The sequence below is a fragment of the Cryptomeria japonica genome, unplaced genomic scaffold (assembly GCF_030272615.1).
Source record: "Cryptomeria japonica unplaced genomic scaffold, Sugi_1.0 HiC_scaffold_44, whole genome shotgun sequence".
In the NCBI taxonomy this organism is placed as follows: Eukaryota; Viridiplantae; Streptophyta; class Pinopsida; order Cupressales; family Cupressaceae; genus Cryptomeria; species Cryptomeria japonica.
Window position 1 is genome coordinate 167,242 of NW_026728866.1, and position 18,936 is coordinate 186,177.

Genomic DNA, 18,936 nt, shown 5'->3' on the forward strand with positions numbered 1-18,936 from the left:
CCTCATCCCGAATGTAGTCAAGGTGCCATACAATCATTCCCTGGTGAACTTGGAGGGATCATAGGTTTCTTCAATGGAAGAAATCTTGTCATTGTAACACTCTAGTAAAGTCCTCATAATATTTTCCATCATATCCTTATCATCCAAGGTGTCGCTAAGATCTTTGATGTCATTCACTACACAGTAAACATTCTGAAAATAACTTGTTATGTCTTCACCTTCTTTCATCCTTAAGTTCTCATATTGCAGTCTGCATGTTAGCTAGTTTATCTCTGTAATTTCCTTCATACCTATGTTTTTCAATCATTTCCAAACTTCATAAGCACTATCGAATGGAACAACCTTCACCAATTTAGTTTAGATAGAGCATTAAAGATAGCACTATCGAATGGAACATATTTTATCCGTATCCGTGGCATTAAGAAATGAAGAAACTATTGTAAACGACCTACCTCTATCAAAGACAAGTTGGATGAAAGAGTCAATCTCCATCAAACTAAATCCATCTATAATATAGTTGCCAAAAAAATAATTTTTTTTGCATGGACTTGTAACCTTATAAACTATTCCCAAGAGGAAAATATTAAATTTACTATGTGGAACACCATTGCGATCCAATTATAAGTATTGGGATACTCTTCCTTGAAAACGTGTTTCTCCTTTTTTTGTGACGTTCCATTGTATATATATATATATATATATATATATATATATATATATATATATATATATATATATATATATATATATATATATATATATATATATATATATATATATATATATATATATATATATATATATATATATATATATATATATATATATATATATATATATATATATATATATATCTCTGTGTGTGTGTGTGTGTGTGTGTGTGTGTGTGTGTAATTAAGCATTCAAATTTTATTCTAAAATTTCTTAAAAAATATATCATGTTAATATTTATAAAAATAAAAATTATAAACATAACTTACGTTAAAATTTCTTCATTATTTTAAGTTAATTTGAAATTTAAAATATAAATATCACTTTTAGCTTGTGAAGTTGACAATTCCTTCATAAATGCTTCTAGCGTAGATCTTTACTTTTACATGGACAAAGGAGGTTGATGTACCAAAAATATGAAATTTTAAATTCAAATTGGAAAGAGACAAGTTTACAATTATGTAGTTGCCTTGATATAGAATATAAGTTAGATCTAGGTAGAAAGAACCGAAATGGAGGTATATGTTTAGAGAAGTGAGATAACAATGTAGGTAAAATGAATTTAGTGGCGTGTCTATTGTTAATATATTATTTAATGCTAGGTTTATATAGATATTTGTGTTTACAAATAGGTCATGAGGCTAGTAAAATGAGCCCAAATTCACACACTATTGTGTCATTTGCGATTGGGTATCTGAATTAATATATTTGTTCAAAATAGGCATAAAACTAAATGACAAATGGCATGGGTATGCAGAATTTGTGATCATACTATTGTACAATTCATTTTAGTTATGTTATGCACAAACATTTTGGCCAAGAAGTGATATTGTAATAATTTTATCCTTTTCACATGTTCATTTTGTAAATTTATTTAACATGATTTTCTTAAAAAACATACATCTCACCATAACTTATAATTAAACCAACAAAACAAAAAAAGAAGTACTATATAGTGTAAAAAATAAATACCAAATTAAACACTTCTACATTTACATCATCATATAACAATAAATTATAAGAAAAATTATGCATTCCTTTTTTCATAAAACCTTGGAACATGTATTTTTGTTATAATATCAATTCAATTAAAAAAGAAAGTGCACTTTTGTATGAAAGTTAATCAAAGCTCAAATTAAATTTATTCTTGTAAATTTCATAACAATGTGCTATCTTGGAAAATATTTATATTGATAGGAAATGAGAGGTAAATTGAATTATTTACAATTTCACACTTTATCAAAAACATTACCATGTTTGGTATTATTTAGTTCTATGATAAATGAATGTGAGCACAACAAGTGTGCCAATTATTTCAACATGGTCTTCTCATATTTTTAAGAGATTGTGCGTTCTTGAAGGATATGAATTCCCATATACCTGCACATATTGCATGATCAAAATGTATTGTTAATGTTATATTTTTTGAGAATCGAAAAAGAAATAATGCAATAAAATTTTTAATAAAAATAAATACCTTCCAAGCATCATGGTTGTGGCTTGTGGGTTGGTACCAGGGGAATCCTTATAAATTGAGCCATCCACAACTCTGAGATTATCAACACCTTTCACCAGATATCTTTCATTAACCACTAAACCAGCTTGACAACCTCCATGATAATGGTTAAATGTGCCTAGTGCCTCTTTGCAAAGCTTCGCCAAGGCATCATCATTTGATTGATTCTTTGGTAATGCTATTCCAAGGAATTGGAGTGTTTTGGAATTTCCACTATCAGTAAATGCAAACTCTTGGATAGAAGATGACATACTCAGATTAACCATTACTTTTATACCTTTCACACATCTTTGTAGATCAAGAGAGTGTGAATAGTAGTTGTAACGAACATAGGGGTTATCTCGAGGGTCTACGCTTTTAAGCCAAAGATCACCCCTTGATAAGGGAAATGCCAACTTAATATCAAGAACACCTAAATATTGTGTATTTGTACCATTATTCCGTTGGACAAGGCTACCACTTTCGATGTAATTTTGGGAATTGTCTAAAATGCCCGCTAATTGTGAATAAGAATCTTCAAGTGGTTTCGAGGATACTATAGTAAAGGCTGCACTAGGATTATCTTGAACTTGTTTACCTACAAAAGGTGAATCTAAAAGAGCAGGAATATTCATTTCTTTGAGTTGTCTTTTTGGACCAATTCCGCTTAAGAGGAGAAGTTGAGTGCTACCTATGCTTCCTGCTGACAAAATCACCTCACTATTGATTGACAATTGATTAAGTGAAATTTGATAAATGAGACCATCATTATTGCTTCTGAACTCCACTCCGCTAGCCTTTTGCTTTCCTGCAATATAGATTGTTGATAATATTACATGCATACACATAGATGGATATATGAAATATATTTCTGAATATTTTGTAAAAGAATAAAAGGAATACTCATCAAAGTAAAGTAGGGTAGGGGAATTCTGAAAGCAAAATATGAATTGGTACCTGATCCCAAACTGAAGAGTATTCTGCTGGCAGTAGCATTGAGAAGAACTACAATATTTTCTGGATTTGCATACTGGAGTAGATCTGCGGCTGTATGTCTCTTTCCATTCTCGTCAAAGATTGAGCCACTGATCTTGGTGCCAACCAAATGATCGAAAGTGTGGCCGTTGTAAGGAAGAACTCCAGCTTGAAGAAGCCCATCCTTGGTAGCAGAATTCCAAGTAGAAAGCTTGTATTGTTGGAAGGCATTCAACCGTTCTACCCATTCATATGACTCATATACAAGTTTCTCATCCCACTTTATTTTCCGAATATATTCAGTGCTCGCCCTGCTGTAGACTCCACCGTTGATGGCTGATCCGCCTCCTAAAACTCTCGCCCGTACCAACTGCACTCCATCTTCTGAGACAAACCCCTGCGCTACTTTGGGATTAGTTGTGGGAGACCCTCTGAAATCCTCCACATCGGGAATTCCGTAAGGAGAGTCTCCCCTCTCCAATACTAAAACAGAGTAGTGCTGTGAGAGAGTTGCTGCCAGGGGACATCCCGCTGTACCTCCTCCAACCACAATGTAATCATATGATCTTGAAGCTGCCTTTTGAGCATCTGCTGTCATAAACGAATATGGGTACTCTGCAGTTGCACACAGAATCGTCAATGTCAAAAACAATCCTATGCTAAGAAACAACTATATTGATTCCAAACAAAAGTTTTTACCCACCCGGATTAGATGTTGCTGCTTCTGAACAGAATTGATGTGTAAACATCAGCAGGCATGAAATCAGAAGAAATAATTTCTCCATACTGAATGTGATTAACCAGTCTAATTCTTCTTCGAATGAATGTTTTGTGATGTATTTGCAATCGTTGCACTTATTTATAGATATTGTCTTTGAAATAGAATAAGAACAGTTCACGCGTATCTATCCATATGGATAGTATCGAGAATTTACTATGCATATTTATCCAAATTTTATATTGTCCTTGGTGGTTTTGTCAAACAAATCCCGTGATTGAAAAGTTCAAATTAGAAAATGAAATAAATTTTGTCAACCAATTATTGTTGAATTATCATCCCTCCACTGTCTTCGGTTTAATTAAAACAATAAAATAATGGACCATCTTGCATAAGAGTCTTTTACCAAGTCCAGTCAAGGGCAAGTGGAAATGTAACATGTCTGTCTTGCAGCCCATACGGTTTCATTCGTAATTTTATACATATTAACATATGGTCAACGTCTATCTACGTTTATACATATTAACATACGGTCAGCCAGACTTGTTGCAACACATATTGAATGCTCCAATTGTGCAAGATTCTCTTTCTACAAGAATTGACAATGCAAAGAGTCACCCTCAATTAAGATGTTTGAAATTTGAAAGGATTTAGTCAACAAGAGACCTTGGAGAAGGGCATGTGCTTCTGTCATATTATTATAACCATCCAGGAATGGAAGTACTGAAGCTACAAGAATATTTCCTTTATGATCCCTAATTACACACCCACCACCTGCTTTGCGTGCATTGTGTTTGGTTGCCCCATTAAAGTTTAACTTTAACTTACCTTTCAGAGGACGAATCCAATTGATTTTTAATCTATCTATTGTTCTTTTGGGGGGTTGGAAAGAGCTTCCCGTAAAAGGGAGATTAATGTGTTCCCAGGATTGAAGGAGTTTTTAATCCCAATCTGAAAACGAAGAGTTGATTGATTTGGATTTTGCTACATATGCATTTACTACTTCTGAAATAGAAGTTTCAATTTTCTGCAAGACCCGAGATAAGCTTGAAGGTTCCTATCTAAAGATCCTCTTGTTTCTTTCCCACTAGGTGATCATAGGAGGGATGAATTTCCAGATGCGAGAAAAAAATGATTGATGATAGAGTGAAGGCCAATTTGTGAATATATCCCAGAGATTCTCTGATAAGGGATAAATCCAATTCATTTTATTAATGATGTGAGCCCAATAGGACTGTGCAAAGGAACATTGTAATAGAAGGTGATCCACATCCTCTTGAGCCTATCCACAAAGAACACACCAAAAAGGATCAACAATCCCAAGTTTGATTAATTTGTCTTTTGTTAGAATCCTCCAAGCAAAGCATCCATCTTTAGAAAGGTCAACTTCATTCCAGCAGAATGAAAATGACCTTTGAGGTTGTGCTTGCTGCTCTTGACTGATAAGGGAGTTGTAACCTATTTTTATAGCTTCAACTCAATCTCAATACTTGGAGAATATGAGTTACGATTTGCAATTCCAAAATGCTCCAAAAGATTTATGGCGTATATAATTTGAATTGTAAAGATGCTAAAATCATATTATCAAAACTCAACTCTTAGGAAATAATGTAGGAGCCGTAATTTGTTGGCAAACTACATGTTCACACCTAATAACTTACAAAAATTGAGGCTACACCATATATAATTTTTCATCCAAGTTCTCATTCAAGAAGACAGTTTTCACATCAATTTGATACATATTCTAACTAGATTGAATAGTTATAAATGAGAATTTTTTTTGGGACTTGTAATGTCCACACATAGGACAATTATGCGAGTTAATTTAACTTATTGATAATTTATAATTAAAATATAATCCTATTGTTGCTATATAAATAGTTATAAGGTGAGGTTGTTCGTATAACTACGAGTGGTATCTTATCTTGTGAATGTTATAGATGGATTTTTTTTGATTGAGATAAACGGGTTTTACAGGGACCCGAAACCCAAAGTTAAAGAGCACAACAAACATAAGAAGTCACTAACTAGTCTGTAACCAATGACATAACAACCACGGAAACAGTGGCCAAACCTACACAACAAAAAAAAAAATAGAACAAGAAAAAACTTAAAGTTACTCACTCGACCAGAGATTACTTCATCTTCGAATTCTTTTGAGTCACCCTCTTATTGATGTCCTCGAGCTCATCCATGATGAACCTGGAGGTATTATTTTCCTGGTTTGTGCTTCTAGTCCTTGTATAGGGACCTGTGGTGGTTTGAAGTCTCGTACCCTGCAAGTTTGGTTCCTGGATTCTCTTCTTCCGTTTGATGTCAGAGGATGGAATGCTTCTGTTGGTCTAAGCTCTTTGATCCGCTATCATCGCATTTACCTTTTTAAGACCCCGAGCACTGTTATTCATGGCTTCCCTACTGATACCACTAGGTTCTTCAGATTACCCTTAATTTCTTTCAAGATAATCTCCAATTGACCAATCCTTGATTCCTGATCTATTTTCATGGTCTTTACATCTTCTGTGAGTTCCTGTGTCATTCAGAGAAGTTTATCCATCTTGCTTTCCATGGGCGTCTCGGTAAAAGTATTAATGATATCTTTAATTCCATCCTTTAACAAATTAATCTCCTTACTGACCCAAAGAAAGCAATTCTCCTGGCTTTTGACAGCACTGCTAAGGAGAGTAAAAAAATTAGAATCTTTTTGGGTAGCCCCCATTCCCCTTGTTCAATGTCAATGGGGATTTCCAACTTTATTTCCTTCTGCTTTTCCTTGGTTTCCCCAATTTTTCTAGTTTTAGACTTCTTCGTATTCAGCAGCCCCAAATCTTGCAATTTGGGGTTTGGGTTTTTATACTTATTGGCAGCCCATATGGGGTGTTTTTTTCTTCTGTTTCTTCCAGTGCCAGGTGTAATATTTCATTGGGGGCATTCCTCCTGAGAGGGACGGTATATCAAATCATCCGAGACATTGAGTTCTCACCCTTCCATAGCCATACCAGAATCTTCTTCGTCCATCTTCGTATCCGACACATAATGAACAACATTGTTGGAGGGAGATTTGGGGGGTTTAACCGGTCGTGAGGGTTTAACCCCAAGATCCTTAGCATATTCCATGGTGAGCATGATTAGCCCCTCATTGGTTCAGCAACACCTAGGCCTTGAAAAGCATCATGAAATTTTTTATTTTATTTTTTGTTTTCAATGTTGTGTTAAGGTTGTATAAGGTCCAAGGGACCATTTGAGGTCATTATAAATCATATTTGAAGGCATTAAGCCATTTCGTAAAAGGGAGATTAATGTGTTCCTAGGATTGAAGGATTTTTTAATCCCAATCTGAAAATGAAGAGTTGATTGATTTGGATTTTTCTACATATGCATGTACTACTTCTAAAATAGAAGTTTTAATTTTTTGCAAGACCCGAGATAAGCTTGACAGTTCCTTTCTAAAGATCCTCTTGTTTCTTTCCCACTAAGTGATCACAGGAGGGATGAATTTCCAAATGTAAGAAAAAAATGATTGATGATAGAGTGAAGGCCAATTTGTGAATATATCCTAGAGATTCCTTGATAAGAGAGAAAACCAATTCAATTTATTAACGATGTGAGCCCAACAGGACTGTGCAGAGGAACATTGTAATAGAAGGTGATCCACACCCTCTTGAGCCTACCCACAAAAAACACACCAAAAAGGATCAACAATCCCAAGTTTGACTAATTTGTCATTTGTTAGAATCCTCCAAGCAAAGTATCCATCTTTAGGAAGGACAACTTCATTCCAGCAAAATGAAAATGACCTTTGAGGTTGTGCTTGCTGCTCTTGACTGATAAGGGAGTTGTAACCTATTTTTACAGGTTCAACTCAATCTCAATACTTGGAGAATATGAGTTACAATTTGCAATTCCAAAATGCTCCAAAAGATTGATGGTGTATATAATTTGAATTGTAAAGATGCTCAAATCAAATTATCAAAACTCAACTCTTAGGAAATAACGTAGGAGGCCAAATTGATTGGCAAACTAGATGTTCACATCTAATAACTTTAAAAAATTGAGGCTACACCATATATAATTTTTCATCCACATTCGCATTCAAGAAGACACTTTTCACATCAATTTGATACATATTCTAACTAGATTGAATAGTTATAGATGAGAATTTTTTTTGGGACTTGTAATGTCCACACATAGGACAATTATGCGAGTTAATTTAACTTATTGACAATTTATAATTAAAATATAATCCTATTGTTGCTATATAAATAGTTATAAGGTGAGGTTGTCCCTATAAATACAAGTGGCATCTTATCTTGTGAATGTTATAGATGGATTTTTTTGATTGAGTAAATGGGTTTTATAGGAACCCAAAATCCAAATTTAAAGAGCACAAAGAAATAAGAAGTCGCTAACCAGTTTTTAACCAATGACATAAGAACCACAAAAATAGTGGCCAAGCCCACACAACAACACAAAAAGAATAGAACAAGAAAAAACCTAAAACTCACTCAACCAGAGATTACTTCATCTCTGATATCTTTTGATTCACCCTCTTATTGATGTCCTCAAGCTCATCCATGATGAACCTTGGAGGTATTATTCTCCTGGTTCTTGCTTCTAGTCCTTGTATAGGGACCTGTGGTGGTTTGAAGTTTCATACCCTGCAAGTTTGGTTCCTAGATTCTCTTCTTCTGTTTGATGTAAAAGGATGGAATGCTTGTGTTGGACTAAGCTCTTTGATCCACTATCATCTCATTTACCTTTTAAAGACCCCGAACACTGTTATTCATGGCTTCCCTGCTGATATCCACTAGGTTCTTCAGATTACCCTTAATTTCTTATAAGCTAATCTCCAACTGACGAGTCCTCGATTCCTGATCTGTTTTCATGGTCTTTACATCTTCTTTGTGTTCCTGTGTCATTCAGAGAATTTTATCCGTCTTTCTTTCTATGGGCGTCTCAGTGAAATTCTTAATGATATCTTTAATTCCATCCTTTAACAAATTAATCTCCTTACTGACCCAAAGAAAGAAATTCTCCTGGCTTTTGACAGTGCTGCTAAGGAGAGTACCCAAATAAGAATATTTTGGGTATCCCCCTGTTCCCCCTGTTCAATGTTAATGGGGATTTCTAGCTTTATTTCCTTCTACTTTCCCTTGGTTTCCCAATTTTTCCAGTTTTAGACTTCTTCATATTTGGTGGCCCCGAATCTTGTAATTTGGGGTTTGGGTTTTATTTATAGCTATCAAAACAGGTTGTAAAAGGCTTATAAAACCAGGGATGGTAAGATCATGAGGGGTTGGTGTGTATTGAAAGAAGAAAATCAATAAAACTTTGAGGTTTCCTGCAATTTTCTGAGTATTCTCAATGTGACAGTCTAATATCAGTTGTTTTTTCTTCTTGGAAACTTATTAATTAGCATTTGAGATCACTTGAGAATGATATAGGGGTGAATCCACAATATTTTGGTTTTGGTTTCATTTCTTGTCATTAAGTTTTGGAAGAGATATACCAAATTTTGTAAAAACTATTAAAAACCCTAGGTAGGGTAAACCATGACTTTGGAAATGTAATAAACCTCCATTTCATGTTGATCAAAGGATAATATTTGGTGGAATGGAGGAAAATAGCAAATATTTTCATTTTTTTTTGGTTTCAGGGTCTTAAGTTAAGGTTGGCATGTGCAAAATGATGTCAAAATGCTTATTTGACAATGGTAGAGTTTGGTAAAAATCTGATTCCTGTGTGTTACAAAGCTTTGTAATATTTTTTATGCAAGGATTATTGTTAAAATGTCACATGTATGGAAATAAAATTGAGTCTACTTTCAGTTTTTTCAATTCTGATGGAATTTAATCTAAAAAAGACCAAGTTATGATCATTTTTGTGAAAGCAGCCTGTTCAGAAAATGGTTTATCAGATTTATAGTTAGAAAATGTGTTGGTACAACTACGTATGGTAGAATAAGGACTTGAAACTTCTTGTATGGATATATTATGATGTTGTGAACAAAATTCCTTCTTATCAGAAAAATTCATCTTATGATTTTAGGGGTCAAATGAGTCAATTTCTAAAAACTACCATGTCTATGTGAGTTCCGGTCACTACTGCTACGAGAATGTTGCAAAAAACTATTATATGATTTTTTTATGTTCTTGGTGGCCATGTGTCATCTTTTAATGTGAAAATTATAATTCCAAAGTGTCTAAAGGTATTGACTTGTAGAGTTTGGCATTGTGACATGAGTTTATGGACAAGTTGCATCCTCATAGGGAAGTGGTTTGTGTGAGTAGGATATAAGGGTTTGGCGAAGTCTGTGTGTTTTTGAGTCTCAATTTTTCCTTAGACATATGTAATTAGCCTAATGAAATGTATTCCGAGGATTGGATTGAGTTTGTGAAGTTGATGTTTACTTTTGGTGGTTTGTGTAGCCTAGTGGTTTGAGAAAACCTATGTGTTTGAGTTGTGTTTAGGTGAGTGTTGCTACAAAATAAATTTATATGTGTTTGAACCTGATATGAAGGGATGATTTTAGTCATGGACATGAGCCTTTGCATCACTCATGCAGAACAGGGTTATCACCATTTTTGGCATGATTCACCAAGCTATTTTCAAGAGAAGATAATAGATAGAAAGACAAAGAAATTCTTTTGTTGTGCCCTAAATGGTTTAATATAATAAAGTGGTAAGAGAAAATGCTGGCATAACATCCATCAAGAGTAATGTACCTCATAATCACTGCGGCCATCTCCGCCCAAAGTAATTTCAGGTCCTTCTTGTTATAGTCGCCGTCCTTCATATTTTTCACCCATTTCCTCTCGCTATCTTTGTCAAAGAAAGCCGCAATGGCTTCTTTCACCGCCTTCATTTCTCTATAGAAATTGTTGCCTTAAATCTGCAAAGAAGATATCTCTGCAACAAAGGTTTCATCATTTCTAAACTCCACTCCAAACATCGTGAGGATGCCTTTCTCCAAACCATTCACAAAATCCTCTGTCACTTTCAGATCATTGCCACGAAGCCTCTCAAGATATGAAACAAGGACCCCATCAGTAATCTCCATCCATAGCCCTCTATTCTTTTCCCATTTCTCATAGGAGGTAGGTTCCATTATGTTCTTGTCACCTCCCATTAGAAAGTTATCTTTGCAACAATGGAATCATTATGAGATTTGCCTCTTTAAGATTACCAAGGCGTAGATGTGTGAATCATCATGTGCCAAGTGTCTTAACAAGTGCAATTTCTTTGAGTCTGTAATGTGTAATTGATTGTATAACTACCTTTTCCAAAGAATTAAGAATTTTGAAGGGGAAAATGGAATATGGGATGTATAGTTTTTCTACTTTTAATGGGTTGGGGACCTAACCAAGGATAGAAACTACCTTCTTAGACATGATAGCTCCTTTCAAAACTAACTTTTTGCATAGTGGCAAAAGTTGCATCTTTGTATGGGTAGCACCACATCTATTGCAAGAAGTTGTGGGGTAGAGTAACCGATCAAATATCTCCCTTCACTTTCATATGTAATAGACCCTAAGAACAACCTTATTTCTCCAAAAAAATCCCAGTTTAGGAAAGTTACAGCTCCTGGGGAAAGGAAATGTAAAAGAACGAGCAGGTGACATTTGTCACGTTCCACTACTAATGTGGAATTCAAAGAAACGGGAAAAGGGAGTTAAGAAGAGGCTGGAGGGAGAGAGGAGGCTTATGATTTTGGTTTTTAAGTTTGAAAGTATACTTGCTTGGGGGGTGCTAGAGAAAGAGGAGGAGATTGCAAAAAGTTAGAGGGCCTTATTTTTGCACATTGAATACTAATAGTTGGAGGTAGGTGGACATAACTCCTTGTTAATTTAATGTCGTAGATATATGACAATGTGTAAATCCTTGTTAATTTAATGTTGTAGATATACAACAATGCACAATTTTTTAGTGAGCATACATCAAATGTGTTCTTGTGTTATCTCATGCATTGTGAATTTGTTAATGTTTAGCGAGCATGTGTATGTGTGTTTTTACATTATCCCATGCATTGCAAATGTTGGTGTTGTGTTTTCGAGGGTGTGAAGGAAATGGTCACCCTTGGGAGGGAAGAGAAACCTTGAGGCTTAGAGAGGAGCGACCAATATAGCTGGTTGAGAACTCCTCTCATGAAGAGCAAGCAATAGAAAGTGTATGAGTACCCTTAGTGCATGTTTTGTAGGATTGGGTATTAAATTTCTAGGGGTATGAGTACCCCTTGTTCATATGAAAGGAAATGTGTTGGTAGTATATGTGCATAGACATTATGGAAGGAAGGGGCATGAGTACCCTTGGTATTATTAGAAGAATGGGCTAAATTGGATGGAAGCTATCGGTCTTGGAAGGGTGTATTCATGATGTTTCCCTTTATTTTGCATGTTGGATGAGTGTGCTTGAGTGTAACCTAGTTTATCTCTAGTCTTCCAACTTAGGGGTGGCCTATCTTTAGTCCTATGGCTTGGAGGTCATCTCCCATGGTTTGATGGAAAATATGGCATATTTTGTGTAGATAAAGAAATTTGGAATCTTCAAGATGGAGTGGGATTCGCGTAAGAAAATTAGTTGGTTTTTCGATTGGGATTCACCTTAGTAAATTTTTAGGGTATTAAACACATCAAAGTGTTACAACATTCCCAACAAGAGATGAGATGCATCCATAGGTGTACCATCACATATGATCTCATTTTTATATAAACCCATTTGCAAACCCATTAAGAAATATTTATTTACTAGTAATTGATGTTTCTTTTGTAACCACTATCAACATTTACTTTACAAAACATTCCTTCTAATTTGCATATAATTTAAAAAAGGCTCCTTTATAGCGGCTTGTTCTCATGGATGGCTAGTTTCATTAATATTATTTTAAAAATAATAGCTTATACCCCCTTTAGCTCCTTTGCATGTTTGGTTGATGTGCCATTTTGTTCATTTGCTTGAGCTAGGTTGTTTCTAGCCATGACGACTTGTACCTTTTATCTCATTTCTTGTGATAACATGATTTATATGTAGGTTTTTTTTTAAGGTTTTATCCTAAGCTGTTCCTTTCTAATTTCTAGTTTTTCCTTGTTCGGTGGTTTTTGCTTCATTATTGTTTTATTGTCATTTGTTAGGTATTTTGTTAGTGTTTCTTGTTTTTATTTATTTATCATTTGGCTTCATCACTATTTTTCTAATGCTCTCCTTCTTGTGTGTTATATTAGGATATTATCTAATGCATGTTTTCTTCCATTGTAAGATTTAACATTTGGCTTACATAGTCAGGGGTTAGTTTGAAGGCAAAAACGCAACTATGACACATGTGAATTTCCTTGGAACTTGTGCATAATTTATAATGCATGTTTCCTAGTCTATGATATTTCTACAACTTCCATATTGTATGTGCTAATTTTGTGATACATGTGCCTATTTTACCATATATGCCCTATATGTTGGTAAATATGTCACTTCTTTATCTTTCTAGCCTTAGTTTTAGGTAATTGCACGACTAAATTTTTTGGTGTTATGAATTAGATTATATTGAAGATATCTCAAAATATAACTTGTAGGTTCATATGACATAGATATTTACTAAAAAATACTAACTTATGGTTTATACAACATTAGAAGAATATTACTTTTATCAAACCCCCCGTTTTTTTTAATGTGTATCATATATTTTCTTACTTTATTAGAGTTGAATTTGAGGAGTTAAATTAACCATACACTTTGATTTGGGTTTTATAATTACCAAGTGTCTAAGTTCAATTCCAAACTATTACATGTGTGTGTTCTCCCCTCACATTCTAGGGTGATCTTGGGGGTAAAAAATAAGTGTTAATTTATTTTATTTTTATGAGGTATAAATAGGGATTTCAGCACACTAAGGGATAACCTAAACTATACACTCTTGTAGGGTATAAAAATAGGGAGAATAAAAGTTATACCCTGAAGGATCCATTGTCCTAACTAGAGCACATTTCCGTCTATCCAAATCTATTAGATCTTGATAGTGTTGGTCACAATTTTTTTTTAGTTTTGAATCCCAAAATATATACCTCTTACTAAGCACCATGGATATCAAATTCAAGGGAAGCTTTTAACCAATTTATAATCATATACGGAACATTTTAATGAATTATTGAGGTAGATAAAATGGCCTTCACTTCTATCTCTAATAAATCAATGGAGAATTCCCTAAATAGTTAGAAGAAATATAACCACAAATGTTAAACACATAATCTAACCCAAAACACACCCATTGCATAGTGGATCCCTATTTTGATTATATACATTTCTTTATTTGTATCATGTCTCATTGGGTTGCATGACAACCAACATTAGAAAGGCTCCAAGGAAATGCAATTTCATGTGTAACTTTAAAAGGGTTATAGGGATGTGCTACAATGATGATTACAGTACCAACTGTACACCGATCATATTCAAATTTCCTTCTTGTGCAACTACACCTTTGAGGAGATCAATTGTCTTGTACAGTATATAAATGATGTAAAAGTCCACCATATTTACATTCAAGTATCAAATGTGACATCTTGGAAATTATAAGGATTATAACTCGAGTTTGGTATTCAAAAAATGGAAATCTAGGGTTTTACATGAAAAATAATGCAGTATAAGTGTCACCAAACATAACCTACATTGAAATTTCATTTATAGAAGTGTCTAAAATAGATCTTTACTTTTACATAGATTAAGGAGGTTGTTTTGCCAAAAATGTGAAATTTGAAATTCAAATTAGAAAGCGACAAGCGTACAATTTTGTACTTGGTTTGATATAGAATACAAGTTAGATCAAGGTAGAAACAACTAAATGGAGGTATATGATTAGAGAAGTGTGATAGTTGGGTAGTTAAAATGAATTTAGTGTTGTGTCTATTGTGAATAGATTGTTCAATGATAAATGTATAGAGATATTTGTGCTTAGAAATAGATAATGAGGCTAGTACAATGAGCCCAAATTCACACAACATTGTGTCATTTGTGATTGTGTATTTGTGTTAATATATTAGCTCAAAATAGGGATAAAATTAAATGAGAAATGACATGGGTATGAAAATTTTTCCATTATGCTATTGTACAATTAACTTTACTTATGCTATGCACACACATTTTGGCCAAGAAGTGATATTTTAAGAATTTTATCTTTTTCACATGTTGATTTTGCAAATTTATTTAATATGATAAATAATTTATCTTTTAAAAAATATACATATCACCATAACATTTAAATAAACCAGCAAAACAATAAAAGTAAGTACTATATAGTGTAAAAAATAATTACCAAATCAAACACTTGTACATTTACATCCTCATAATATGCATCTCTTTATTTATAAAACCTTACAACATGCATTTTTGTTATAATATGAATTTAATTTATAAAGAAAGTGCACTTTTGTATGAAAGCTAATTGAAACTCAAATTTAATTATTCTTGTAAATTTCATTACAATGTGCTATCTTGGAAAGTATTTATATTCATAAGATGTAAGAGGTAAAATTGAAATTACAATTTCACACTTTGTCAAATACATTACCGTGTTTGGTATTATTTAGTTCTAGATGATAAATGAATGAAAGTACAACTAGTGTTCCAATTATTTCAGCATGGTCTTCTCAAAATTTTGAGAGATTGTACGTTCTTGAAGGATATGAATTCCCATATACTTGCACATATTGCATGATCAACATGTACCGTTAATGTTATATAATGAGAGAATTAAAAAATAAATAATCGAATTAAATTATTAAGCTAAATAAATACCTTTCAAGCATCATGGTTTTGGCTTGTGGGTTGGTACCAAGGAAATCCTTATAGATCGAGCCATCCACAACCCTGAGATTATCAACACCTTTCACCATATATCTTTTATTAACCACTAAACCTGCTTGACAACTTCCATCGTAATGGTAAAATGTCCCCAGTGCTTCTTTTCAGAGCTTGGCCAAGGCATCATCATTTGATTGATTCTTTGGTAATGCTATTCTGAGGAATTGAAGTGTTTCCAGAAATTTCCACTATCAATAAATGCAAACTCTTGAATAGGAGATGACATACTTAGATTAACCATTACTTTTATACCTTTCACACATTTTTGTAGATCAAGAGAGTGTGAATAGTAGCTGTAACGAACACAGGGATTATCTCGAGGATCTACACTTTTCAGCCAAAGGTCACCCCTTGATAAGGGAAATGCCAACTTAATATCAAGAACAACTAAATATTGTGTATTTGTGCCATTATTCCATTGGATAAGGCTACCACTTTCGATGTAATTTTATGAATTGTCTAAAATCCCCACTACTTGTGTATAAGAATATTCAAGTGGGTTTGAGGATACTATAGTGAAGCCATCACTAGGATTATCTTGAACTTTTTTGAGATTTAAAGAATTTAACGTCGGCCTCCGCTTAAAATGATTTCAAGCTCACGGGCAAATAAATATAAATAGTCTATTCCCTTGTATAATGAGCACTTAGCATAAAGGATAAACCTTACGTAAGCGGAATGTTTTATATTTGTGGCATTACTTTCTTAGATAAAGGTAAAACTCTTGATGTAGAGTTGTGAATTGTCTACAATGCTCACTGCCGATGTATAAGCAAATTAAAGTGGTTTTCGAGATTCTATAGTGAATCTTGTACTTGTATTATCTTGAACATGTTTTCTTTTTGAAGGCAAATCTAAAAGAATTGTAATATTGAATTTTTTAAGTTGTTTTCTTGGACTGATTTTACTTAAGAATTGAATTTATGGGCTACCTATGCTTCTTGTTGGGAAAATCACCTCACTATTGGTCTACGATTGATTAAGTGACACTTGATAAGCTAGGGCATCATTAATTCTTGTGAACTCCATTCTAGTAGCCTTGTAGAGATTATTTGTTCTCTTTCCTTCATTCTTGTAGAGATTATTTACTTTCATGCCAACAACACTTTCTCTTCTTGTTTTTCGTTTGACGCCTACTTACTTCACTTCTTTTTTGTTAATAAAGGCACACCCAGTTTTCCCTCCAAAAGAGAAATTAAAAAATAAAGAGTTTCAGCTACAAATTTTTTTCTTCTTGTCTTTTCATTTCAGATTTGCAGGCGTCCACATTAAATACTCTTCTTTCTTTTCTCAACAATCTCTGCAATAAAATTTGACTTTTCATCCAACCTCTACTTTTGAAAATATATTTTCAGCTACAAATCTACCCAACATTTTCTCTTCTTCTTGTTTGATGTTCAGACTAAAAGATCTCATTTGATACACATGCCTTTTCACAGTCTCATAGCTACCTTCGTCAACGCCAAGAGTTGAACCATGAAATAGTGAAATTGCGTGTTATGTGCTTATCACAGTTTCATATCTTCCTTTGGTCAATGCAGAGAGTTGATCGAAAAATAGGGATAACATTCTCCACGTGTTATGCACTTCTACTTTCTCATGTTGCAGTTTCGCAGCTAGCTTGGTTAGCTGAAAACATTGACCTGTGAAATAGCGGTAATCCCAAACATAGTTTGTTATGCACTTTTCTTATCTCTTGTCACAGTTTCACAACTGGGTATGTGTAGGACCACGAGGGGCCAAAAAGTGGTGATATTCTTACTAAAGTTCTGATTGATAGGTCGATTGAAAAATATCTATAAATTTCTAACGGTATCACATTTTTTGAATCAGAAACATGCGTCACATTCTATTCTTTATATATTATAGGATTAGAAAAAAGAAAAATTGAATTTCATAAAGTTTTGACCAAGTTATGGTGCTCAAACATACGAGTGTTTTATGTTTTTAAAAAGTTATATTAAAAAAATCATAATTAATTATTTATATAAAAAAAAATACAAAAAATTATGTATCACATCCAGACATGAGTCTCCTACTTATACTAAAATATTATAAAATATTTTTATGATTTGATTGTGATTAGGATGGTCTGACAGACACTCGCTTCTTACCTTTTCCTTCAAATTTATGTACTGCTGCATTGAAATTTCAAATTTTATTCAAATAGATTTTTAATTTTTTTAAAAAGAACTATTAGATTAGAAACCAGATTCAATTTGATACAAATTCTATTCTTACATATTTTTGAAATAATGTTGGTAGCTTATTCAAATTTTTATGTCAAGTTGCCTAACTCTGTTTTGTTTTTTTCATTGCCACTTAAGGGCATGTTTGGCCCACCATGAACTTGCACATACCCAACTACCTTTGGTCAATGTGGAGTTTTGACCACAAAACAATGATAGTGATAATATGATGTATTATACTATCCCTGTAACATTGTGTCACTAACACGATGTATTATGTATTACTGCAACTACACTTTTTCTGAGCTAGGCCAGTTTGTCCAATGCCTTCACCACTTTATGACCCATGTCTTCTTTGTCTAATTCCACGACCAAGAAAACTCCCAATTGTCTTCTTTGTGGCCTTAGACTAAATGCCTTTACTAGCTACATGCTTGTACAACTAGCACATGTACAATCAAATCTACTCAACTAATTGCTAGTATGATACACCACCATCTCAATGAATCTAATCTTCCTCTGGGGCACTAATCCTCCTACATCTCCACCCACTACTATATCTATTCACATCAATGACAATCCAATGCCAACACTTCTGACTCATCATCGGAAATACCAACATCATCTTTAACATAATAGGATTTCTTATTGAATTTTCTTTATTTTCTTTAAACTTTTGTGTTGTTCCTCTGTTTGGACATCTAGATGCATAATGACCAATCTTTCCACACTTAAAAAATTTAATAGGTAACACACCTTTATACTTGTTGGTTCCTCTCTTTACCTTTCTTACAAATTTTTGCTTCCATTTCATCTAGGATCGCATCATCTGAATTTTCATCCATATCTTTTGGGGTTTCAAAGGCTATCTCAGTTATTGCTTTGTCTTTGCCAAACTTCCTCATCCCGAATGTAGTCATGGTGCCATACAATCATTCCCTGGTGAACTTGGAGGGATCATAAGTTTCTTCAATGGAAGAAATCTTGTCATTGTAACACTCTAGTAA

General features: G+C 33.7%; 1 protein-coding gene across 1 annotated transcript; it reads right to left on the reverse strand.

Moving 5' to 3' along the window:
- Window positions 1-2,048: 2,048 nt before the first annotated feature.
- On the reverse strand, window positions 2,049-10,761 carry LOC131862527 ((R)-mandelonitrile lyase-like). The gene is made up of 7 exons (XM_059215001.1): window positions 10,622-10,761; window positions 5,928-5,973; window positions 4,431-4,488; window positions 3,885-3,905; window positions 3,164-3,796; window positions 2,189-3,014; window positions 2,049-2,091 (listed from the first exon to the last, which is right to left on the reverse strand). The coding sequence occupies exons 1-7, from the start codon at window positions 10,759-10,761 to the stop codon at window positions 2,049-2,051; spliced, it is 1,767 nt and encodes a 588-aa protein (XP_059070984.1).
- Between the last annotated feature and the right edge of the window lie 8,175 nt (window positions 10,762-18,936).